The 27,870-nt window shown below is 43.5% G+C and overlaps 1 protein-coding gene across 1 annotated transcript in view; it reads left to right on the top strand.

The window, feature by feature from the left end:
* The window catches only part of kif25 (kinesin family member 25), a 152,684-nt gene that overhangs the window by 13,214 nt on the left and 111,600 nt on the right, over positions 1–27,870 (top strand). The window contains exon 2 of the mRNA XM_059985268.1: positions 1,015–1,089. Within this exon, the coding sequence (XP_059841251.1) occupies positions 1,015–1,089 (75 nt within the window). The remainder of the gene's footprint in view (positions 1–1,014; positions 1,090–27,870) is intronic.

Genomic DNA, 27,870 nt, shown 5'->3' with positions numbered 1-27,870 from the left:
GACCACAGCACACGGTTCCACAGTCTTTCGGTCCATCTGAGATGAGCTCGAGCCCAGAGAACTCGCCAGCGTTTCTGCATAGAGTTGATGTATGGCTTCCTCCTTGCATAATACAGTTTCAAGTTGCATTTCTGGATGCAGCGACAGACTGTGTTAAGTGATAATGGTTTTCTAATGTACTCCCAAGCCCGGGTGGCTATAATTGTCACAGTAGCATGATGGTTTCTTAGGCAGTGCTGCCTGAGGGCTCAAAGATCATGCGCATTCAACAGTTGTTTCCGACCTTGCCCTTTACGCATTGAGATGTCTCTGAATTCTCTGAATCTTTTCACAATATTATGTACTGTAGATGTTGAAAGACCTAAATTCTCTGCAATCTTGCGTTGAGAGATGTTCTTTTTGAACTGACTAACAATTCTCTCATGAATTTTGGCACAAAGGGGTGAGCCACGACCCATCCTTGCTTGCAAAGACTGAGCCTTTGATGGACGCTACTTTTATACCCAGTCATGATACCTCACCTGCTACCAATTAGCCTACTTAATGTGAAGTCTTCCAAACCAGTGTTACTTGAATATTCTATGCACTTTTCAATCTTATTTTAACTCTGTCCCAACTTTTGTTGTGTGTTGCAGCCATCAAATTCTAAATTTGTGTATATTTACAAAATACAATTAAGTTGGTCAGTAAAACTATTGAAAATCTTTTCTTTGTACTTTTGTCAGTTAAATAAAGGTTCACGTGAATTAACATATCACAGATTTTTGTTACTGCATTTTGGAAAACATCCCAACTTTTCTGGAAATGGGGTTTGTACTTGAGATGTAGGGATTATTACACTTCAGGTGCTAATGCTAAATATTTTTATTGGTTGACAATGCAGTGGAAATACTGTGTATTTTTGCAGCCCACAGAGGTTTCATCAATTCCAATTTCTGCATTTTCTTGTCTATTTCTCAGTTCTACATTCCAAGTAAGATGAGATTCATTGGGTAAATTCTTTCTGCACAATAGGGTTTATGGTCCTGATGACTCCCAAGAGTCTATTTTTGAGGAAGTTCGCCCTTTACTTACCTCCTTACTGGACGGGTAAGAGCAATATTTGTTTTTAACTTTGCATTGTTATAGTGAATCAATACTAAAATGGAAGAAATCTGAAATTCTATTTTAGATCAAGAATTATAGAATAAAAAGGTTTAATTAGCAAATTGCATTCAGGTTATCTTTAGGGAAGAGTGATCAGAGTTACTCATCACCATCATTATTATGTGCCATTGTAGTGGTGTGCTGCGCGCAGTGCTAAAATTACGACACGGAGTCGGTAACTGCAGTCGAAGAAAAAACTTTATTCGAAATACCCAGCCTTGCTTTTAAGCCTCCCTCAACCTGCCCCCCGTGGCGCAGAGGCTCCAAAGCTCTGTGCTCGCAAAACCCCCGTAGGCTATCTCCCTTAGCCGGAACTCTGGCTAATTGTGAGCCGGTTCAGATGTGCCAGGAAATGGGTCGCCACATAACCCCCCCCCACCCAGAACCGGCGATACACCCCCCAATGTCCACAGTCTGGGCCGGAACCTGTTTGGGAGGTCGGCCTCTGCGCCGCGGTGCCGGAAACTCGACCGGTTGCGCCAGGTCCACATGGGCCGGTTTGAGTCGGTCCACCATGAAAACCTCCTCTCTCCCCCCAACGTCCAGCACGAACGTAGACCCGTTGTTCCAGAGCACCGTAAACGGCCCCTCGTAGGGCCGTTGCAGCGGTGGCCGATGCCCGCCCCTTCGTACAAACACAAACTTACAGTTCTGCAGGTCTTTGGGTACGCAGGTTGGGTTCTGCCCATGCTGCGAAGTGGGTATGGGGGCCAGGTTACCGAGCTTCTCGCGTAGTCTGCCCAGGACTGCTGCGGGATCTTCCTCTTGCCCCCTTGGGGCTGGTTTGAACTCCCCGGGGACGACCAGGGGCGTGCCGTACACCAACTCGGCCGATGAGGCGTGCAGATCGTCTTTGGGCGCCATGCGGATGCCGAGTAGGACCCAGGGAAGCTCGTCCGCCCAGTTAGCTCCTCGCAGGCGGGCCATGAGGGCCGACTTCAGGTGATGGTGGAAACGCTCCACTAGCCTGTTCGACTGTGGGTGGTAGGCAGTGGTGTGGTGCAGCTGAGTCCCCAAAAGCCTGGCCATGGCTGACCAAAGGCTGGAGGTGAACTGGGCGCCTCTGTCGGAGGTAATGTGGGCTGGCACACCAAAGCGAGATATCCAGGTGGTGATCAGTGCCCGGGCGCAAGATTCGGAGGTGGTGTCGGTGAGCGGGATCGCCTCTGGCCATCTTGTGAACCGGTCCACGATAGTCAGGAGGTGCCGTGCTCCGCGCGACACTGGCAGAGGGCCCACGATATCCACATGAATGTGGTCGAAATGCCGGTGGGCGGGATGGAACTGCTGTGGTGGGGCTTTGGTGTGCCGCCGCACCTTGGCCGTCTGGCAGTGCATGCACGTTTTGGCCCATTCACTGACCTGCTTGCGGAGTCTGTGCCAAACGAATCTGCTGGAAACCATCCGGACAGTTGTCCGGATGGAGGGATGCGCCAAGTTATGAATGGAGTCGAAAACGCGTCGCCGCCAAGGTGCCGGGATGACGGGACGGGGCTGGCCGGTGGCGACGTCTCAGAGTAGGGTCCTCTCACCTGGGCCTATGGGGAGGTCCTGGAGCTGCAAACCGGAGACTGCGGTTCTGTAACTCGGAATCTCCTCATCTGCCTGCTGTGCCTCTGCCAGTGCCTCAAAGTCTACCCCTTGGGAAAGGGCATGAATGGTACGGCAAGAGAGCGCATCCGCCACGACATTGTCCTTACCCGAGACGTGCCGGACATCCGTTGTGTATTCAGAGATGTAGGGCAGGTGGCGTTGCTGGCGGGACGACCAGGGGTCGGACGCTTTCGTAAACGTAAAGGTAAGCGGTTTGTGGTCCGTGAACGCAGTGAAGGGCCGACCTTCTAGGAAGTACCTGAAATGCTGGATTGCCAGGTAGAGCGCCAACAGTTCCCGGTCGAAAGCACTGTACTTGAGCTCGGGTGGCCGCAGGTGTTTGCTGAAAAACGCCAGGGGTTGCCAGCGACCTGCGATGAGTTGCTCCAGCACCCCACCGACTGCCGTGTTTGATGCGTCCACTGTGAGGGCGGTAGGGACGTCCATTCTGGGGTGCACTAGCATCGCGGCGTTCACCAAAGCTTCCTTCGTTTGAACGAAAGCGGCGGCGGACTCCTCGTCCCAGGTAATGTCCTTGCCCGGACCGGACAGCAGGGCGAATAGCAGGGCATGATCCAGGCAGCTGAAGGGAGGAAGCGGTGGTAGAAATTGACCATACCTACGAATTCCTGAAGGCCTTTGATCGTGGTGGGTCGGGGGAAGTGGCGGACCGCATCTACCTTAGCGGGCAGAGGGGTTGCCCCATCTTTAGTAATCCTGTGGCCCAGGAAGTCAATGGTGTCGAGCCCGAACTGGCATTTGGCCGGGTTGATTGTTAGACCGTACTCACTCAGTCGGGCGCAGAGTTGACGAAGGTGGGACAGATGCTCCTGACGACTGCTGCTGTCTATGAGGATGCCATCCAAATAGATGAACGCGAAGTCCAGGTCCCGTCCCACTGCGTCCATTAACCGCTGGAATGTCTGTGCGGCATTCTTCAGGCCGAACGGCATGCGGAGGAACTCGAAAAGGCCAAACGGGGTGATGAGAGCTGTTTTGGGGACGTCGTCCGGATGCATCGGGATTTGATGGTACCCTCGGACGAGGTCTACCTTGGAGAAGATCCGTGTGCCATGCAGGTTTGCTGCAAAGTCCTGAATGTGCGGCACAGGGTAGCGGTCCAGTGTGGTAGCCTCGTTCAGCCTGCAGTAGTCGCCGCACAGTCTCCAGCCCCCTGTCACTTTGGGCACCATGTGCAGGGGGGAGGCCCATGGGCTGTCGGACCGCCGGATGATCCCCAATTCCTCCATCCTCTTGAACTCCTCCTTTGCCAGTCGGAGCTTGTCCGGGGGAAGCCGCCGAGCGTGGGTGTGGAGGGGTGGTCCCTGGGTCGGGATGTGGTGCTGTACGCCGTGTCGGGGCATGGCCGCTGTGAACTGCGGTGCCAGAACCGAAGGAAAATCCGCCAGGACCCTGGTGAAGTCATTGTTGGACAGCGTGATGGAGCCGAGGTGAGGGGCTGGCAACTGGGCTGCACCCAGGGAGAACGTCTGAAAGGTCTCGGCGTGGACCAGTCTCTTCCTGGGCTGGTCGACCAGTAGGCTGTGAGCCCGCAGAAAATCTGCACCCAGAAGCGGTTGGGCTACGGCGGCCAGTGTGAAGTCCCACGTGAACTGGCTGGAGCCGAACTGTAGCTGCACCTGACGGGTGCCATAGGTCCTTACTGTGCTGCCGTTCGCGGCCCTCAGGGGGGGACCCGGTGCCCTGCTGCGGGTGTCATAACTCGTTGGAGGTAAGACGCTGACCTCAGCACTGGTGTCAACCAAAAAACGGCGTCCTGACTGCTTGTCCCACATATACAGGAGGCTATCACGATGGCCAGCCGCCGTAGCCATCAGCGGCGGCTGGCCCTGGCATTTCCCGGGAACTTGCAGGGTGGGCGACAACGGTGGGCTTCTGCGCCCCACCGCTGGTGGTAGAAGCACCATTCTTGGGCCCCCCACCCCTGCCCCTGGGGTTGGCAGGCTCTGCGGCTGGGCCTGGACTGGTTTGCTGCTGGGAGCGTGGCTGGGTGATCTGTGCGATGGACACCCCACTCACCTTTTTGGCGTTCCACAGCAAGTCCGCCCGGGCTGCCACCTTCCGGGGGTCACTGAAATCCGCGTCGGACAGCAGCAGGCGTATGTCCTTGGGCAGCTGCTCCAGGAATACCTGCTCAAACATGAGGCAGGGTGTGTGTCCGTCAGCCAGAGACAACATCTCATTCATTAAAGCCGATGGAGGTCTGTCTCCCAAGCCATCCAGGTGCAGTAAACGGGCAGCCCGCTCGCGCCGTGGGAGTCCGAAAGTCCTGAGGAGCAGGGCTTTGAATTCCGTGTACTTGCCGTCTGCCGGGGGTGACTGTACGAACTCCGCGACCTGGGCCGCTGTGTCCTGGTCGAGGGAGCTCACCACGTAGTAGTAGCGGGTGTCCTCTGAGGTGATCTGCTGAACGTGGAATTGGGCTTCGGCTTGCTGGAACCATAGGTGAGGTCGCTGTGTCCAGAAACCCGGCAGTTTCAACGAAACCGCATGAACAGAGGCGGCGTCGGTCATTTCTGGTCCAAAAATCGTTTGGACCGTCGGGGTCACCAATTGTAGCGGTGTGCTACACGGAGCGCTAGAATTACGACACGGAGTCAGTAACTGCAGTCGAAGAAAAAACTTTATTTGAAATACCCAGCCTTGCTTTTAAGCCTCCCTCAACCTGCCCCCCCCCCGTGGCGCAGAGGCTCCAAAGCTCTGTGCTCGCAAAACCCCTGTAGGCTATCTCCCTTAGCCGGAACGCTGGCTAATTGTGAGCCGGTTTGGATGTGCCAGGAAATGGGTCGCCACACCATGTCGTATGACGTGGGCAGTCATGGTCAACGACTATGAATGATCTTGGCAAACTTTTCTGCATAAGTGGTTTGCCATAGTCTTCAACTGGGCTGTATCTTAATAAGATGGGTGACCCCAACCATTATCAATACTCTTCAGAGATTGTCTGCCTGGCATCAGTGACTGATAACCAGGACTTGGGATATGCACTAGTTGCTCATATGACCATCCACCACCTGTTTCCATAGCTTCACTTGGGGAGCTAATAAGGTGCTATACCTTGCCCAAAGCTGACCTGCTAGCTAATGGAGGGAAGGTGTGTTTTACACCACCATTGATACAGAAGTATCACCACCCCACCACTCAGTGTTATTTTAAAGGTTAAAAGATGTTTAATTCATCCAAAACTATTCTGTGGTGCAGCTCAAACAGCACCACAGAAGCTTAATACCTTCAAGGTCAAAGCAGATACATATTGGTACTCGTTCTTCAAGTTACACTTCTCATGTAGGCAAACTCTAATACCAAGGAACATGTGAATCTGCATTCTGGTTTGGAATTGTATATCTGAATCTAAATTCAGTAATGAAGAAGGAACAGGACTATATGTGAATCTTCGGGCAAGTGGGGCTCATCATCCTTGGACAGCAGCCGCCTAGGAAAAGGAAAACTCTGATTTTAAACCTCCGCAGCCTTTCGACCATACCCACCCATGGGAAAGGCTTTGGGAGTAAACCCTGAGGAAGCAATCCGGAGCCAGATTCCCTAAGGCTGTTTGATGTTGTTGTAAACAACTCACTCTGACAACCTTTGCGATGACACTGGTACCAGGCTGTATTGGCGTTTGCCCTTCCCTTGGACTACATCAGTGACATGGAGGGGGGAACCCGCTGCATGGACAACACCAGGTTCTTCAAATCTTCCCATCCAGGCTTATGTCCTGAAGTGGACACAGTCCACCAGAGGTGCAAACCCATGATCCCCTGGGGTCGATGGCTTCCTACTACTATATTTGAATCTTGTGCTTGATTAAAAGTTACAGTTAGAAGATATTTTTCAAAGTAACAGTCTGCTCCAGGACTCATCTGACAGGAAGTACCAGCTTTTTACTCAAAGCCTGAAGGTCATTCCATGCACATCACCGTGTGATTGATGGGATTAGAAGTGCTCTTCTTTGGATAAGTGCCAGGAGATTCAATATGGTCCAAAGGAATAGCCTTTCCCAACACCACAACTAAACATATCCTGTACAATAACAGGGATGGATGGAACCTTAACACTTGGCTGCACATTTGGGATGTGTGTTTGACACATAGCTTGATGCAATCACACACAAAGATAGTTATCAAGACATAACATTACAAAACAACATTACTGAGCATTGCCACGAACAGCTGTGGATGTCAAGTTTTTGGATATATTTAAAGCAGAGTTTGATAGTTACTTGATTAGTAAGGGCATCAAAGATTATAGGGAGAAGGCAGGAGAATGGGGTTGAGAGTGATAATAAATCAGACATAATGGAATAGCCTGGATGGTCCAGTTCTGCTCCTTTGTCTTTTAAGTTAAATTGGAATCTTTTGATCTCTAGGTAGAGGGGAAGGTAGCTCAGATGACTGCATAGAGCAGCCATCAGGTAAAACCTGCAACAGCACCATGAACATCCACATCAAGATCATCTCAAAGCTCATAACTATATCTTTCTGGGCATTGAGAGCTGTTTCCCTTCGTTCACCTACCACACCAGTTCAAAGGGAAATTAAGACCTGGCCAGAAGGAGCAACCTCAGTATTGCAGAGCTGTTTTGAAAACACTGACACTGAAAACAATGTTAAGGTAGGCGGCTACCTATGACCATAACATTAACATCGATGACTATGTGGGATCTGTGACTGGCTATACAGACCAGTGCATTGAGGACATTTTCTGAATTGAACACACCTCTGTGAGGGCCAATCAGAAGTCATAGTTGAAGTGGAAATCCAGGTACTGCTGAGACATCTGGATACTGTCAGGGGATAAGATGGCCTTCAGGTTAGCAAGAGCGGCACTTTACTGCGCCATCAGGAAGGCAAAATATACACCAAGAATATACAGCAATTTCTATGACACCAGAGAGATGAGGTGCATGAGGTATTCAGACCATAACAGATTACGTCCATTCTGCACGTCAACAACAGTGATGCCTCTCTTCCTGATAAGCTGTATGTTTTTTGCAAATGGTTTGATGCACAGAATGATAATAGACAATAGACAATAGGTGCAGAAGTAGACCATTCGGCCCCTCGAGTCTGCACCGCCATTCTGAGATCATGGCTGATCATTCACTATCAATACCCAGTCCCTGCCTTGTCCCCATATCCCTTGATTCCCCTATCCATCAGATATCTATCCAGCTCCTTCTTGAAAGCATCCAGAGAATTGGCCTCCACCGTCTTCCGAGGCAATGCATTCCACACCTCCACAACTCTCTGGGAGAAGAAGCTCTTCCTCAACTCTGTTTTAAATAACTGACCTCTTATTCTCAATCCATGCCCTCTGGTACTGGACTCTCCCAACATCTGGTACATATTTCCTGCCTCAATCCTATCAAATCCTTTAATTATCTTAAATGTTTCAATCAGATCCCCTCTCAATCTCCTCAATTCCAGCGTGTACAAGCCCAATCTCTCTGCGTAAGACAGCCCTGCCATCCCAGGAATCAACCTAGTGAATCTACGCTGCACTTCCTCAATTGCCAGAATGTCCTTCCTTAAACCTGGAGACCAAAACTGTACACAATATTCCAGGTGTGGTCTCACCAGGGCCCTGTACAAATGCAAAAGAACATCCTTGCTCTTGTATTCAATTCCCCTTGTAACAAAGGCCAACATTCCATTTGCCCTCTTCACTGCCTGTTGCACTTGCTCATTCACCTTCATTGACTGGTGAACTAGGACTCCTAGGTCTCTTTGCATTTCTCCCTTACCTAACTCGACACCGTTCAGACAATACTCTGCCCTCTTGTTCCAGTTTCCAAAGTGGATAACTTCACATTTATTCACATTGAATGACATCTGCCAAGTATCTGCCCACTCACTCAGCCTATCCAAGTCTCCCTGTATTCTCCTAACGTCCTCTTCGCATGTTTAGTATCGTCAGCAAACTTGCTGATATAGTTTTCAATGCCCTCATCTAAATCATTGACATAAATCGTAAAGAGCTGTGGTCCCAATACAGAGCCCTGTGGTACCCCACTAGTCACCTCCAGCCAGTCCGAGAAACACCCATTCACTGCTACCCTTTGCTTTCTATCTGCCAACCAGTTTTCTATCCATGTTGAAACCCTGCCCCCAATGCTATGAGCTCTGATTTTACTCACCAATCTCCTATGTGGCACCTTATCGAATGCCTTCTGAAAATCTAGGTACACAACATCTACTGGCTTACCCTCGTCTAACATCCTTGTTACACCCTCAAAAAACTCCAACAGATTAGTCAAGCGTGATTTGCCCTTGGTAAATCCATGCTGGCTCGGCCTAATCCTATTTCTGCCATCTAGATGTGCCACTATTTCGTCCTTAGTAATGGACTCAAGCATCTTCCCCACGACTGACGTTAGGCTAACAGGGCGATAGTTCTCCGTTTTCTCCTTCCCTCCCTTCTTGAAAAGTGGGACAACATTAGCCACTCTCCAATCTTCAGGAACTGATCCTGAATCTAAGGAACATTGGAAAATGATTACCAATGCATCCGCAATTTCCTGAGCCACCTCTTTTAGAACCCTCGGATGCAGACCATCTGGACCCGGGGATTTATTAGCCTTCAGTCCTACCAGTCTACTCATCACAGTTTCTTTCCTAATGTCAATCTGTCTCAATTCCTCTGATATCTTATGACCCTGGCCCATCCATACATCTGGGAGATTGAATGATGTGCTGGTGAGGATGTTTTCTCCACCCCTTCCCCCCCCCCCCCCCCCCGCCCTCAAGGAGCAAGCACTTTGTCTGGCTGCAGCTGGTGTGAAGAAGATCCTATCCAGGGTCAATCCATGTAAAGTTACGGAGTGTAATGATATACCTGATTGGGTGCTGAGGGACAGTGCAGCCCAGTTTACAGAGCTTCTAACAGACACCTTCAGTGTATCTCTGGAACAATCCACTGTCCCCACAGGCTTCAAGGCAGCCACCATCATCCCAGTGTCCAAGAAAATGACAGTAATCTACCTTAATGACTACCGTCCTGTGTCACTGACCTCGACAATAATGAAGTGCTTTGAGCAGTTGGATATGGATCACATTAAATCCCATCTTCCTGCCACTTTGGATCTTTCCAGTTCTAGTTCACTTATTAATCAAGTTGATGAACTGATGATGCCATAGTCTCTGCACTCCATTACATCCTGTCCTAGTTGGAAAATAGTGCCTCAAACACTAGGATGCTGTTTATTAACTTCAGCTCAGCATTTAATATGATCATCCTTCATCCTAAACTGTCCTTGTTGGGTCTCAACACCTCTCTCTCTGACTGGGTCTTGACAGAAAGACCACACAGTCTGTATTTGCAGCAACATCTCTAGCTCCATCACACTGAGCACTAGCACCCCACAAGGCTGCATACTCAACTGGCTGCTGATGCATGAACGTACAGCTAGATCCAGTTCAAATCAAATCATCAGATTCACTGATGACACAACAGTGGCTGGTCTCATCAACAATGATGACAAGACAGAGAGGAGGTAAAACAGCTGGTAAAATGGTATGAGCACAGCAACGTCAGTCTTAGCATGGACAAAACTAAAGAGATGATTGTGGACTTTAGGAAGGTGCAGACTGACCACTCCTTACTGCACATAAATGCTTCCTCCATGGAGCACTGAGTTTCTGGGATTATGCAGAACAGATGATCTCACCTGGTCCGTCAACACTACCTCTTTAGTCAAGAAAGCACAGCAATGTCTCATTTCCTGAGGAGATTGAGGCAAGCGAGGCTCCCATCCCCATTCTAACCTATTTTTGCTACATCACTGCCTGGTATGGGAATCATCATTGAGAGTGCCCTGACCTGCTGCATCACTGTCTGGTATGGGAATCATCATTGAGAGTGCCCTGACCTGCTGCTTCACTGTCTGGTATGGGAATCATCATTGAGACTGCCCTGACCTGCTACATCACTGTCTGGTATGGGAATCATCATTGAGAGTGCCCTGACCTGCTACATCACTGTCTGGTATGGGAATCATCATTGAGAGTGCCCTGACCTGCTGCATCACTGTCTGGTATGGGAATCATCATTGAGACTGCCCTGACCTGCTACATCACTGTCTGGTATGGGAATCATCATTGAGAGTGCCCTGACCTGCTGCATCACTGTCTGGTATGGGAATCATCATTGAGACTGCCCTGACCTGCTACATCACTGTCTGGTATGGGAATCATCATTGAGAGTGCCCTGACCTGCTACATCACTGTCTGGTATGGGAATCATCATTGAGAGTGCCCTGACCTGCTACATCACTGTCTGGTATGGGAATCATCATTGAGAGTGCCCTGACCTGCTGCATCACTGTCTGGTATGGGAATCATCATTGAGACTGCCCTGACCTGCTGCATCACTGTCTGGTATGGGAATCATCATTGAGAGTGCCCTGACCTGCTGCATCACTGTCTGGTATGGGAATCATCATTGAGACTGCCCTGACCTGCTACATCACTGTCTGGTATGGGAATCATCATTGAGAGTGCCCTGACCTGCTACATCACTGTCTGGTATGGGAATCATCATTGAGAGTGCCCTGACCTGCTGCATCACTGTCTGGTATGGGAATCATCATTGAGACTGCCCTGACCTGCTACATCACTGTCTGGTATGGGAATCATCATTGAGAGTGCCCTGACCTGCTGCATCACTGTCTGGTATGGGAATCATCATTGAGACTGCCCTGACCTGCTACATCACTGTCTGGTATGGGAATCATCATTGAGAGTGCCCTGACCTGCTACATCACTGTCTGGTATGGGAATCATCATTGAGAGTGCCCTGACCTGCTGCATCACTGTCTGGTATGGGAATCATCATTGAGACTGCCCTGACCTGCTGCATCACTGTCTGGTATGGGAATCATCATTGAGAGTGCCCTGACCTGCTACATCACTGTCTGGTATGGGAATCATCATTGAGAGTGCCCTGACCTGCTGCATCACTGTCTGGTATGGGAATCATCATTGAGACTGCCCTGACCTGCTGCATCACTGTCTGGTATGGGAATCATCATTGAGAGTGCCCTGACCTGCTACATCACTGTCTGGTATGGGAATCATCATTGAGAGTGCCCTGACCTGCTACATCACTGTCTGGTATGGGAATCATCATTGAGAGTGCCCTGACCTGCTGCATCACTGTCTGGTATGGGAATCATCATTGAGACTGCCCTGACCTGCTGCATCACTGTCTGGTATGGGAATCATCATTGAGAGTGCCCTGACCTGCTACATCACTGTCTGGTATGGGAATCATCATTGAGAGTGCCCTGACCTGCTACATCACTGTCTGGTATGGGAATCATCATTGAGAGTGCCCTGACCTGCTGCATCACTGTCTGGTATGGGAATCATCATTGAGAGTGCCCTGACCTGCTACATCACTGTCTGGTATGGGAATCATCATTGAGAGTGCCCTGACCTGCTACATCACTGTCTGGTATGGGAATCATCATTGAGAGTGCCCTGACCTGCTGCATCACTGTCTGGTATGGGAATCATCATTGAGAGTGCCCTGACCTGCTGCATCACTGTCTGGTATGGGAATCATCATTGAGAGTGCCCTGACCTGCTGCATCACTGTCTGGTATGGGAATTGCAAGGCATCTCTCTGCAAGACCCCAGAGAGGATTCAAAGGACTGGTGAGAGGATCATCGGGGTCTCTCTTCCACACTTCACAGATACTTACCAGGAGTGCTGCGTATGCAGGGCTCTTAGCATTGTGAATGATCCTGAATGATCCCTCCTATCCGTCCCACAGTCTCTTTGACCCCAACCATCAGGCAGGAAGTACTATAGCTTTAGAATGAGGACTGTTCAGATGGGAAGCAGTTTCTTCCTCCAGGCTGTGAGACTAATGAACTCCCTGCTACCACCACAGGTTTAATCTCGTTTGAAGCACCAGTAACATAATATTGTTTAATTTTTAATTTGTGACTTATACTTCATTATTTGTTAATTTATTTGTGATAATATTACTTTGTGTTGTGTGTGAGTTTCATGTACTGTGTTGTGCACCTTGTCTAGGGGAACATTGTTTTATTTGATGGTATACGTGACAATAAACTTGAACTTGAACTCACATGTTTATGGTTTTCATCACAGCTGCTCCATGAAATAGCAGCTACAGTGTGGAACCTGCTGTTACTGGAAACATGCTCTCCTGATACTTTTTTTGTAGGTTTATAATTCCTTATGATTCTATACTGATTCCTACCATGCTTTATCTTGCATTTAAAAATAAAGTCAACAACCCATTTTCATAGATAGTTTGCTAATAAAATGCTCAGTACATGTTCTCCTGAAGTGGACGGTTATCACACCGTTTTCTTATGCTCCAGCAATCCCTGTTGTAACATTGCCCTGCACTTTGCTTCTCTGTGCATTTGACTATCTCTGAGGAGTTTTGCACAAGAGCTGAAGATTATAAGCGGGAAACAACCCCTGTGCTACATTTATCGAATGCTCCAAAGTCCTTGTAACACTGTTAACTTTACAGCCAAGAACTTTAAAAATTATGCTGTGTTCTTAGAAAGCAATTCTGTGTAAGATTTCTTCAATAAGACTTAAGACCATGGCATTTATAATTCCGTCATGGTCTCATCTGGAAAACTTTGGAGGCATGAGTGGATTGTTTGATGCAGCAGATTAATGTCACTGTGAAACAAATATTATTGTGGTCCTCTTTTGGTCGCGGTCAACCATGGATGTTGTGTCCGAGTTATCTACTTTGCTGCTGCAGCGCCATCTGTGGCTGACGAGACAAATGTGAGAGTGGCAGTATCTGTTGCAAAGGTTGTATCTACAAGTAGTCTCAGCTCTGCTGGAGATGCAGTGTTCCTTTCTTTGAGCCCATTTGTCCTGCCACTTTCATGAATTTTTCCTTGCCTGACTTAAGATGTTGTTTCAGAATGCAGTTGCAGGCAGCCAGCAGTCTCAGTTCTCTAAAACGTACATTACCTCCCACTGGATCCCATCACCAAGCATGTCTTTCCTTCCCCCCCACCTCCACTTTCTGCTTTCTGCAGGGATCGCTCCATTCATCCCTCCCCACTGATCTCCCTCCTGGCACTTTTCCTTGCAAGCAGAACAAATGCTTCACCTGCCCCCACACTTCCTCCTTCACCAACATCAGGACCCTAAACAGTCTTTCCAGGTGAGGCAACACTTCACCTGTGAGTCTGTTGGGGTCATATACCGTGTTCAGTGCTCCTGGTGTGGCCTCCTGTATATCGGTGAGACCCACGTAGATTGCGAGATCGCTTCACTGAACACCTGCACTCCGTCCACCAGAAAAAGCAGGATCTCCCTGTGGATGCCCTTTTTAATTCCACTTCCCATTCCTATTTGATATGTACATCCATGGCATTTTCCATTGTTGCGATGAGGCCACATTTAGGTTGGAAGAACATCACCCTATATTCTGCTTGGGAAGCCTCCAACCTGATGGCATGAATGTTGATTTCTCAAACATCTGGTATTGCCCCCCCTTCACCATTTCCTATCTCCTTTTCCCTCCCTTACCTTATCTCCTTGCCACCCATCACCTCCCTCTGGTGCTCCTCCCCATTTTCTTTCTTCCATGGACTTCTGTCTCTTTCACCAGTCAACTTTCCAGCTCTTTTCTTCATCCCTCCGCCTCCAGGTTTCACCTATCACCTTGTGTCTCTCTCTCACTCCCTTTTTAAATCTTTTAAAATTTTTAAATCTACTCCTCAGCATTTTTTCTTCAGTCCTGCTGAAGGATTTCGGCCCGAAACGTCGACTGTACCCTTTTCCATAGATGCTGCCTGGCCTGCTGAGTTCCTCCACCATTTTGTGTGTGTTGCTTGGATTTCCAGCATCTGTAGATTCTCTCTTGTTTTTGATTGGAGTTCTCTTGCCTGCTGCTTTTTGGGATGTGGTCATCCTGCATGCAGCAGACATTGCTCAGCCAGCTCAGCCTACACTGCTTGAGCAGGATGTATGCGCTTGGGAGGCCTGCACGAGAACCTCAAAATTGAGTTCTCTTTCTCTCCAGGAGATGCCTAAGATGTGACAAAGGCATCTTAAATGGAAGGCACTGAGCCTTCTTTCCTTCTTAGCATTTGTTGTCCAGGTCTCACTGCTGTACAGCAGTGTGTTAGTGACACATGTTGTACACTGCCATCTTTGAGAGTACACTGAGAGTTTGGAATTCTACCAGCCTCATGTGGTGAGGCTGACAAGAATTGTTGCAACCTTCCTGATGAACTTGTCAATTTTTGCATCCAAGCAGAGGTTGTCATTGATGATGGACCCCTGGTATGTGAACTGATGACAACATTCAGTTTGTAGTTATCAATGGTAATGGCTGGTGATGCTTCCATGTCTTGTCCCAATTAAAAGATGGAGATGTTAGAAAGTGCAGATGCTGGAATCTGGAGTGGAAAAAAAAACAAATACAGTGGGTCAAGCAGTATCTGTGGAGAAAAATGGATAGTCAATGTTTCAGGTTAAGACCCTTCATCTGCACTTAAAGGTAGAGAGGAGAAAACTACTATAGATGTGTGGGGAAAGGGGTGGAGCAGGTGCTGGTAGGTGATGGATGGATCCAGGTGAGGTGATAGGCAGATGGAGGAGATAAAGGGTGGAGGCAACAAAAGGGTGCAGATGTTGGAATCTGATCAGAAAGGAAAGTGGAGCATGTAACCAATTAGGGAGGTGAGAAGGGGAGGGGGATGGGACCAGATAGAATGGGTAAGAGGGGAAAAGAAACAGGGTGATGGGGAGCTGGGTGAGGTGCTGTAAGGAGAACTGGGTAGATCAGAGAGAAAGAGAAAAGGGTCAGATGGATGACAAATTACCTTTGGTCTGTAGACTATCCAGGTGGAATATGGAGTGATGTTCCTCTAGTTTGTATTTTGCCTCATACAAGGAGTACGGGAGGTTAAGACAGGCAGAACAGTGTAGGAACAGGGAGGAGATCTAAAGACAGCCATGCAAGACAGAACTTGGTGTTGAGAAAAACAGTTGCCTAATCTGCCCTGCGTCTATAGATTTAGAGATTACTGTCTTTCTATTCTCCATTATTTTTCTATTCTCAATTCTCTAACAAGGTGAGAAAATTGCAGATTTCTATCACCCATTATTTTTTATGGAAAATACAGCTTCCTTTAACCATTTTCACATGTATTGCCCTCATATTTAAGGTTGTTGGCTAAATCCACACAGTATATTTAGGTATTAACAATTATTCAAAATGAACAAATCATAGAATCTTAAGCCCTGGCAGGAGTCCATTTGGCCCATCATGTCTGGGTGGGTAAAATAGACTTCAATTGCTCCCATTTCAAACACCAGTCCAAGATCGTCAGTTTGAGGTAGGTTACAGTTCTTCAGGCAGTCTTGAGCTCAAACATAAGTTTAGTCCTACTTGGCAATAGATGGCAACTTTATGAAGAAGTTGATTGCTTTTATCCTCACTATTTTCTGGAGATTATCTTCTTCAGTAGATTTATAAGTGTTGATAAAAATATTTAAATCGTTCCCATTTAAAGACTGGATTAACCTTCAGTTTTTATCAATTGTGTCATTTTGTGTGCCACAGTTCCACATTTTGCACACCACAGTTCCCGAGGAGACATTGGATTGTGCAGAGGAAGAGAGTTTAAAAAAAAACTGAGTGGGGCAGTTGGCACATTTTACACACCACAGTTTCCAAGGAGATAGTGTATTACATAGAGGGAGAATGAAATCAAAAGGAATGAGTGGAGGTATTCAGCACATTGCATACCACAGTTCCCAAGGAGACTGTAAAAGGGCAGGATTGGAAAGAGTTTGTCAGATATGTTCAGGAAAGTTTCCTTAATCAGTATGTTGAAGTCCCAACTAGTGAGAGTACGATACTAGATCTCCTATTAGGGAATAATACAGGGCAAGTGACAGAAGCTTGTGTAAGTGAACACTTTGCATCTAGTGATAATAACGCCTTTAGTTTCAAAACAATTATGGAAAAGGATAGGTCTGGTCCTTGGCTTGAGATTCTAAATTGGAGAAAGGCAAATTTTGATGGTAGCAGAAAGGATCTGGCATGTGTGGATTGGGACAGGTTGCTCTCTGACAAAGGTGTACTTTGTAATTGAGAAGTCTTCAGAAATGAAATTTTGAGAGTACAGAGTTTGTATGTTCCTATCAGAACTAAAGGCAAGGGCAACAGATTTAGGAAACCTTGGATTTTGTGAGATATTAAGGTCTTGGTTAAGAAAAAGGTAATGGTGCATGGCAGGCTTCAGCAGGTAGGAACAAATGAGGTACTTGAGTAAAAGAAGTGCAAGAGGACACTTAAGATGGATATCAAGAGGACTGAAAAAAGGGCATGAGGTTGCTCTAGCAGACAAGGTAATGAAGAATCTTCTACAGAGCAAAAAGATAGCCAGGAACAAAATCAGTTCTCTGGAAGATCAGAGTGGTAATCTATGCACGGAGCTGAAAAATATTGGGTTGGTCGTAAATGGAATTTTTATGCATCTGTATTTACACGGGAGACAGACACAGAGCAAGGTGAAGCAGCAGTGAGGTTATGGACCGTATACAGATTGCAGAGGAGGAGGTGTTTGCTGTCTTGAGACTAATTAGGGTGGGTAGCTTATGTTGTTCCATTATTCAAGAAAGAATAATCTAGGAAGTTGTAGTTTGGTGAACCTGACATCAGTAGTGGAAAAGGTATTGGAAGATATCTAAGGGTATGGATATGTAAGTATTTGGATAGTCAGGGACACTGATCAGGGATAGTCAACATGGCATTGTGCATGGTAAGTCATGTCTAATCAATCTTACAGAGTTTTTCAAGGAAGTTATCAGGAAAATTGATTAAGGCAAGGCAGTGGATGTTGTCTACATGGACTTTCTTTCTTCAATCATTTTATTGATTTTTTCTAGACAAATACATCGTGGTCATAATAGTACAAAAGGAGTGGGATTACATTGTTGGCAGTTAATACATGTGAGTAGAAACTATAGGTAACACCAATATAATTGACCTCCCAAATTCTTAATATAGACAAGATACAAGGAAATAAAAAGATGGAAAAAAACCCCAAATTGAAAAATCAAAAACAAAGTAAACTAAACTAAACTAAATTAAACACAAATAAAACTAAACTAAACAAAACTGGGCTATTCTATCGGATAAAATCATTAATGTCGTCAACTCCGCTCTTCTACTCAAATTAATAAATAATATAAAGGAATCGGAAAAGGTCGTTACATTCTATGATGGCCTCCAAGTTTCTTCAAATTTAACCGAGGGATCAAAGGTACCACTTCTAATTTTTTCTAAGTTTAAACAGGACATGGTTTGGGAAAACCATTGAGAAGTAGTTGGAGGATTCATCTCTTTCCAATTCAATAAAATAAATCTTCCAGCCATTAAAATAGTAAATACAATCATCCACTGAGCTGAAGAGAGCAGATCATTCATTGGTAAACCAAAAATTGCAGTGATATGGTGAGGTTGTAAATCAATGTGCAAAACTGTAGAGAGAATGTATCAAAAATATCTTCCCAATATTTTTCCAAAAGAGGGCAAGACCAAAACATATGAGTCAAAGAAGCTATCTCAGAATGACATCTATCGCAGATCGGATTTATATGAGAGTGAAAATGAGCTAATTTATCTTTAGACATATGAGCCCTATGCACCACTTTAAATTAAATCAATGTACGTTTAGCACAAATAGAAGAAAAGTAAACTAATTGAAAAATTTTCTCCCATTTCTCTATAGGTAAAGAAAGTTGAAGTTTCTTCTCCCATTTATTTTTCATTTTATTGGATATATCTGACTGTATTTTCATAATTATATTATAAATGATTGCTATTAAACCCTTTTGATAAAGGTTTAAGCCTAAAAATTTTTCCATGATATCGGTTGGATATGAAATTGGAAAAGTAAGTAATATCGTATTAAAAAATCTCTGATCTGTAAATATCCAAAAAAAATGGAATTTGGGCAAATTATATTTGTTAGACAATTGTTTAAAGGACATGCAACAGTTATCCAAAAATAAATCACGAAAACATATTATACCCTTCATTTTCCATAACCAAACCTTGATCCATAACAGAGGGTTGAAAGAAAAAATGAGATATAATAGGATTTGATAAAATAAATTTATTCAAGCCAAAAAATTTACGAAACTGAAACTATATTCATAATGCATGGTTAATTATTGGATTAACCATTTGTTTATTCAATTTAGAAAGAACAAAGGGAAGCGAATTCCCTAAGATGGCAAACAAATGAAAATCCTTGTGCAGAATTACATTCAAGGTTAACCCATTGTGGACTGGCATTAATATCCACATCTTGTATTGAATAGTAATATCAAATATTAATTGCCCAATAATGAAATCTTAAATTTGGCAGAGCCAGGCCACCGTTCTTTTTGGATTTCTGCAAGTATTTTTTACTTAACCTAAGATTTTTATTCTGTCATATATGAGATGAAATTTTAGAGTCAATAGTATCAAAAAAAGATTTGGGAACAAAGATTGGTACTGCTTATAAAAAAATTTAGGTAAAATAATCATCTTAATAGCATTAATTCGATCAATCAGTGATATAGACAGTGAGGACCATTTAGTAAGCAATTGTTTGATCTGGTCTATTAAAAGTAAAATATTGACGTTAAATAAACCCTTATTTTTTTAGTAATTTTAACACCTAGTTAAGTAAAGTGATCTGTAACCAATCTAAATGGTAAACGTCTGTAAATTGGAACCTGCATATTTAAAGGGAAAAGTTCACTCTTCAGTTTGTAAGCAGAAAAGTTACTAAACTGAGCAAGCAGGGACATAACAGCAGGAATGAATTTCTCAGGATTCGCAATATATAGCAACAAATTATCTGCATATAATGATAACTTATGTATCACATTCCCATGGGAAATGCCAAGTATAGTAGGTGAGTCCTGAATATCAATAGCTAAAGGTTCCATGGCAATATCAAATAACAATGGGCTAAGAGAGCAGCCTTCCCTAGTGCCACAAAACAACTGGAAAAAAGGCGATCTTATATTATTGGTAAGTACCAAAGCCATAGGGGTATAATATATCAATTTAATCCAAGGTATAAATTGCGGGCTAAAATTAAATTTCTCAAGCATACTAAATAAGTATGGCCATTTAACTCTTATCGAATGCTTTCTCGGCATCTAATGAGATTACACATTCTGGAGTTCTAGATGAGGGAGTATAAACAACATTCATTAATCTCCTAATATTGAAGGATGAATATCGGTTTTTAATAAATCCAGTCTGATCAACCAAAACAATTTGAGGCAATATATTCTCTAATCTAGTTGCCAATATTTTAGAAAAGATCTTAGAATCCACATTCAATAAGGATATAGGCCTATATGATGCGCATTCAGTGGGATATTTATCTTTTTTAAGAATTAAGGAAATAGAAGCGCCATAAAAAGATTGTAGTAATTTACCTATAAATAATGCATCCTTAAAGATTCTACATAACCAGGGAGAAAGTATAGTAGAGAAGGATTTTAAAAATTCTACTGTATAGCCATTTGGGCCAGGTGCTTTACCTGAATTCATCAAAGAAATAGCATCTTTTATTTCTTGTTCCATAATAGGAGCATCTAATTCTAACCATTCATTAGGTGATAATTTTGGAACATTCAATTTCCTTAAGAATTCGTACATTATAGTGGGGTCATCAGGAAATTCTGATTGATATAATGAGGTGTAAAATTCTTGAAAAGATTTGTTTATCTCATCATGATCAACCGTCATAGTTCCATCTCGTTTATGTATTTTAATAATCTGACGTTTAGCCAAAGCAGATTTCAATTGACTTGCCGATAGTTTACCAGATTTATCACCATTTATTTAAAATTGACTCCTAGACTTAATGAATTGATTTTCAATCGAGGATGTTAAAAGTAAATTATGCTCCATTTGAAGTTTGACCCTCTTTTTATAAAGCTCCTGACTAGGAAAAATAGAATATTTCTTGTCGATTGCTTTAATCTTATCAACCAACATACAAATCTCTTCATTAATTTGATTTTTCAGTCCAGCAGAATATGAGATAATCTGCCCACGGATGTATGCTTTAAAAGTATCCCATAAAACCCCACTGGAAATTTCATCTGTAGAGTTTGTTGAAAAGAAGAAATCAATCTGTTCCTTAATGAAATTCACAAAGTCCGAGTCCTGTAGTAATACAGAATTGAATTGCCATTGTCCAAAGCTAGAAGGTGTAACCATTAATTTAATAGAGAGTTTCAGGGGCGCATGGTCAGGGATGGCAGTGGAATCGTAATTGCAGTCAGTGACAGGGAATTAAACGAGTCAATAAAAAAGTAGTCAATTCTAGAATAACTGTGGTATACATGGGAAAAGAATGAAAACTCTATATCCTTTGGATGTAAAAACCTCCAAATATCTGAAATTCCAAAATCAAGCATAAAGGAATTAAGAAAGGTAGCCGATTTATTCAGAAGTGCCTGATTAGACTTAGATCTATCCATTGAAGGGTTTTTAAAGCAATTAAAATCTCCACCCATTATCAACATATAATCATTTAAATTGGGAAGGGATGTGAATAAGTGTTTAAAAAATTCAGGATAGTCAACATTTGGTGCATAAACATTAACCATAACCACTTTTTTGTTACAGAGTAGGCCAGTAATTAACAAAAATCTACCATTTGGATCCGAAATTGTTTCGTAGTGAACAAGTGAAATTGAAGAATCTATAAAAATAGAAACTTCTTTCACTTTAGCCTGAGAATTCGAATGGTATTGTTGGTCTCTCCAAAACCTAAAAAAATGCAGATTATCCTCTTTCCTCACATGAGTTTCTTGTGCAAAGATAATATGGGCATTCATTCTATGGAATACTTTGAAATTTTTTTTCCGTTTAATTGGATGGTTAAAACCGTTTGTATTCCATGAAACAAAATTAATAATCTTATCCATCATAGTAAAACCAGTAGTATGGTACATAAAGGGTTAATCAGAATACAAATTCATGAACCTGGAAGAGGAAGAAAGGTTCTAGGAGGAACCAGAAGTTATGACATATTGGACATTTCGGTAGTTTCAAAATAGCTCAGGTGTAAAAATCTAATCTAAAAAAAGAAATACCCACTCCCCCCACCCACAAAGACCCGGAAGTAGGCCAGAGATTGGCCAAGAGATAAGCTAAAGCTAAATCTAAATCTACCCCATCTCTCCTGATGGCAGCCTGAAAGATAACTGTTTTTAAAGAAAAGCCACCCATAATCCAAAAAATATATTAAAAAAATTATCATAAAAATGAACAAGAAAAAAAAACTACTGCAATTTAAAAAAAAGTTTAAATCATAAAACAGAGTACTAAAATACTAGTATTTCAGAAAAAGGAGAAAACAAACACCAATTCATGTTGTTGGTTATTTTCATGCAAAAACAATTGAAAATGATGCAGCAAGAAAATAAGGTCTTATGGGAAGAAGAAAGCAGCACGCATCATAAAATGTAAAAGAAAAAGAGCGAATGCATCCCCGTTCAAAAAAAATCGAACACCAAAACATCTACTAAATAGTTTTAAAAAAATAAAAGAAAGCAGATCCCCAAAAGGGAACAGAAAAGTTAATCTGGAAATACTAAAAATACCTATAATACAAACCAACAAAGAGAACCCTTGCATTCTATCTGACCAGATCAATAAGCTGGTAAATAGCTTAAAAATTTAAATACAAGCCAAAAAAAAGTGGAACCTTAATTAGGCCGTAGCAGAGGAAGTTTGTTGGTCAAAACATTTTTGAGCTTCATTTAATGACTTAAAGAGACAGTGGGAATTATCAGAGAGGACAATTCTCAATCAAGCTGGGAACAGGAGGAATGGTCTGAGACCATTCATTAGAATTCTGACATCAGAGACTTAAACTCCATTCACTCCTTCAGAACCTCGGGGCTAAAATCTTCAACGAAGTGGAATTTGAAACCTTTAAATTTGAACATGCCTTTCCGCTGAGCAAAGCGTATCAAATGTTCTTTAATATGAATATAATGGAGACGAACAATAACTGGTCGTGGTTTAGAATGATCAGAAGATTTTAGACTCAGTGTGCGATGAACACGGTCAATTAACGGAGGGGCGTCCAGAACTTCTGTGCCAAACACATTGAATATAAATTGAGAAAAGAACTTGATAGGATCACCCTCCTCAACATCTTCAGGGATACCAATTATCCGTAGATTCTGCCTTCGAGATTGATTTTCAAGGTCAGTAACTTTGAATTTATAATGATCCAGCTGTTGAGACATCGAAGTTAGATTTTGTTCCAGGGTTGTAATCCTCTGATCTCTCTGTCGAGCTCCCTCGTCAAGTTCTGAAATCGTTGCTTGCTGTAGTTCAAATTCATGTTTGAGCGATCTAAAATTATCCTCAACTGTCTTTAAAACTCCTTCGAACACAGCAAATTTTTGAGTAAGCTTATCATCTAGAAGTTTCCACATTGTTTCAAAAGTAAAAGGAGGTTGCTTAGATTGTTTTGGATCACTATCTTTTTTCCCATTAGGATCCAAATCTTTCCCATTTTTTGCTTCTCATGATCTGCTATTCATTTCCAGCAACTTAAAGTAAATATCCAAAAATATGTTTATAACATAAGCCTTTTAGTGTAGGTATTAAACAAAGTAAAAAAGTGTGGCTACAGGTTATAGAGGTAAAGGGAATGGAGCAAAGCCGAATTGAATCGCCATGAGTGCCACTAGGAGACCTCTCATCTACATGGACTTTCGAAAGGCCTTTGCCAAGGTCCCATATGGGAGATTGGTCATAAATGTTCAGTTGGTTGTCATTCAGGATGAGCTAATAAATTGGATTAGACATTGGCTTTTCCTGCAAAGCCAGAGAGCAGTTTTAGGTGGTTGTCTCTTTGACTGGAAGCCCGTGACAAGTGGTGTACTGCAGGGATCGGTGTTGGGTCTGTAGTTTTTGACATCTATATCAACAATCTGAATGATTATGTGATAAACAAATTTGCGGATGACACCAAGATTGAGGCTGTAGTGGAGAGCAACAAAGACAATCAAAGCTTGCAGTCTGATCTAGACAGTTCTTAACAGTTTATCGTAACAGCTCTCCTTTAGTTTCAATGACTGTTTACAAAATCAATTGGCATAGCTTCAGGTGAATTGCTTACAGAATTTTTCAGTAAAAATGGTGCTTTTCTGCTGGGGCTGAATAAATATTTGTTTGTGATATAATGATCAGAGAATTCATTCCATGGTCTTGGACATTTTAGTGGGACCTATCTTCCCTTTCTGAGAAAGCATTTAATGCACAGTAAGATTACACTGGTTAAATTATTGTAGGATCACAGATGCATCCTAATGCTTTCTCACATCACATTCCCATGGATTCTATTGTGAAAATCAGTAACATTTCTCACTGTAGATCCCAAGATGATTGTCATAAAGATCTGTATGATAACTTACCCTGTTCTGATGCCTGTTGCTTTTAGGAATAAATTCAACGTAATACTTTGTGATGAAATCAAGGAAGAAATCAAATACATTTAAGATTTTTCTCAGATGGTATGCCAGGGAAGAAAAAGCAAAATGTTCCATTAACTTTTTAAACAATACTCAGAACACTAAATAAAAACTAAAAGACACACATGATTAAGCTGAACTTGAAGATTCATGAATGTGTAATATTGCTTTAAATCCCAAATATTTCAAATATTTATAAAATGGGATACACACTCAGTGGACACTTTATGAAATACCTCTTGTACCTAATAAAGTGGCCATTGAGTGCATGTTTGTGGTCGTCTGCTGCTGTAGCCCATCCACTTCAAGATTCAACCTGTGCATTCAGAGATGTTTTGTGCACACAACAGTTGTAATGCATGACTACTGTGTTACTGTCACCTTTCTGCCAAATTGAACCAGTCTGGCTATTCTCTTCTGACCTCTGTCATTAAAAAGGCACTTTCGCCGGACTTCCACTCATTGGATGTTTTCTTTTTTGTTTTTCTCATCAGTCTTTGTAAACTTCAAAGACTGTTGTGCATGAAAATCCCAGGTGATCAGTAATTTCTGAAATACTCAAACCACCCTGTCTAGCACTGACAATTAATTCACAATCAAAGTCACCTTCATCCCATTTCTTCCCCATTCAGATGTTTGGTCTGAGCAACAACTGAACCTCTTGACAATCTCTGCATGCTTTTATGCTGTGAGTTGTTGCTATATGATTGGCTGATTATTATATTAGCATTAACAAGCAGGTGTACAGAAGTGCCTGGTAAAGTGATCACTGAATATATTTATTTAAGACCAGATTAAGCATTAATGCATAGAATACCAGCAGATCTTTTGCATTTCAAGATGTAGCTGAAAATTAGATACACTAGCTTAAATTCAGTGATTCAATTTAATATCAGAGAATGTATACAGTATGCAACTTGGAATTCTTACTACTTGCATATATCCATGAAACAGGAAAGATCCCAAAGAAGGAATGACAGAAGCGTCAGAACCTCAAAGCCCCCTTCCCCCTTCCATGCACAAGCAGCAGCAAAAGCTTCAACATTCCCCCTCCCATCCCCTACTTGCTCCAGCAAAAGCACAGTTCCCCACCCTCCACCGTGCAAGCAGTTAGCAAGAGACCATGATCTAGAGTCCACCAAAAAATTACAGACCATCCTAATTTGGTATCTCAAAGGCTCATTCTTGCAACAAACACGAATGGGAGACCAGCAGCTTGCTGTTTCAATGTTACAATCTTCTGTGTTGTTTCTCTGTCCCCAAACTTTAGGACTGACAGGCCTCACCATCAAAAATGATAGATAGTGAGGATCACTCCAGTGCATGGGCCTTCTTCCAACAGCAGTGCGCACCGCCTGCTGTCTTGATGTTTCAGAAACCCACAGATCTTCAGTCGGCACCACTGGTGTGGAGCAGGGTATTTCATCAGGCAGCACCCTGAACATGTACGTCTTCCAGATTGTACCTGGAGATATCGAAATGCCGGGCTGCATGGCGAGTTCAAGAACCTGTTCTTAGAGAACTGTAGTTTGAGCTGCAGATGTAGGTCATGGAATCCAACAGGACCCTGGCCATCTGGAAAAGACAAAAGAGATATAAAGAAAGAAGAATAGCTGTTTTGCAGATGAACTAGATGAAGTCACGTTGGTGTGCAAAAATCTCTGGCGCCGTCTTTTTTTTGCCTGAATTCATTTGATTTCCTTGGATTAAGTTGGGAGGCAGTTGCAAACAGCATAGTCTTTGGGAGTGAAAGAAATCTCTGACAACAATCAGGTTTCCATTTTAAAGTATACATTCATGGAAGGTGTTCCTAATATTATGGACTGAACATGGCTAATCTTAATAGTCTGGCCTACATAACTCACATAAAATTTGAGCTAGTGTCTTAAGGATAAAGACTACAAATATGTTATGCTGTTGAAGTGATAGAAATAAGTGTCATTTTCCAGTCTAAATAATTAGTTCTATCTGATGCATTGGTTTATAGTTGAGTGCCTTAAACGTTCAGCTTAGGAACAACGTAACACCACTATAAGCGAGTATCTGACACCATAAGTGATCTTTTAATGTTTAAAGAAAGAAAGATTAATTTTATTTGTCACATTTACAATGAAATAGACAGCAAAATGTGTCATATTGCATCAAACCAATTCAGTGAAGATTGTGCTGGAGTTTTGCCATATTTCTCGTGCCTATGTTGCATTCCTACAGTTTACCAACCCTAACCCTAATCATACTTGTTTGGAATAGAGAAGGAAACTGGAGCACCTGAAGGAAATCGACGTGGTCACGGAGAATGAACAAATTCCTTACAGACAGTTGCAGGAATTGAACCCCAATTAGTAATCACTCATGCTGTAAAGTTATTGTGCTAACCGCTATTATAAAGTAAGTTTAATTATATTGTTTTTAAGGATTGAAATTGAACTAGGCATAGTTTTCTGCCTGGTAGCTGAACCTCTTTCCTGCCCCAACAGGAATTTTCAAGTTTGCTGTCAAGAGTCTTGAAGAGTTGAGAAATTGTACACCTTAAAAATGCTGGAGGAACTCAGCAGGCTAGGCAACATCTACGGAAAAAAGTAGTTAATGTTTTGGGCCTAAATCCTTCGGCAGGACTGGAGAATAAAGATGAGGAGTAGATTTGAAAAGTGAAGGGAGGGGAGAGAGAAACGCCAGGTGGTAGGTGAAACTTGCAGGGGGAGGTTGAAGCAAAGAGCTAGGGGGTTGATTGGTGAAAGAGACAGAAGGTCAAGGGAGAAAGAAGAAAGGTGGGGGGAGTGGGGAGGAGCACCAGAGGGAGGCGATGAGCGGGCAAGGAGATTACATGAGAGAGGGACAAGGGGATGGGAAATGGTGAGTGGGGGAGGGGGTGGAGGCATTACTAGAAATTTGAGAAATCGATGTTCATGCCATCAGGTTGGAGGCTACCCAAATGTAATATAAAGTGTTGTTCCTCCAACCTAAGTGTGGCCTTATCCCGACAATGGAGGAGGCCATGGTTAGACATGTCGGAATGAGAATGGGAAGTGGAATTAAAATGGGTGGCCACTGGGAGATCCCGCTTATTCTGGCAGACTGAGCGTAGATGTTCGGTGAAGCAGTCTCCCAATCTACTTTGGGTCTCACCAATGTACAAGAGGCCACACTGGGAGCACCGAATACAGTATATGACCCCAACAAATTCACAGGTGAAGTTTTGCCTCATCTGGAAGGACTGTTTGTGGCCCTGAATGAGGGAGGATTGATTTCTCAAACTTCCTTTAAATGCCTCTACCATTTCCCATCCCCCATCCCCTTGTCCTTCTCTCATGTTATTTCTTTGTCCACCCATTGCCTCTCACCCACCCACTACAATTGCTACCCCCCCACCCACTTTCTTCTTTCTTCCATGGCCTTCTGTTTCTTTCACCAATCAACTTCCTAGCTCTTTGCTCCATTCCTTCCTCTGCAAATTTCACCTTTCGCCTGGTGTTTTTTCCTCTCCCCCTTCCCCCACCTGTCAAATCTACTCCTCAGCTTTTCTTCTCTAGTTCTGCCGAAGGGTTTTAGCCTAAAACGTCAACTGTA

The sequence above is a fragment of the Hypanus sabinus genome, chromosome 12 (assembly GCF_030144855.1).
Source record: "Hypanus sabinus isolate sHypSab1 chromosome 12, sHypSab1.hap1, whole genome shotgun sequence".
Classification (NCBI taxonomy): Eukaryota; Metazoa; Chordata; class Chondrichthyes; order Myliobatiformes; family Dasyatidae; genus Hypanus; species Hypanus sabinus.
The sequence above is the reverse complement of the archived record's forward strand: the minus strand, read 5'-3'. Positions and strand labels throughout refer to the sequence as shown.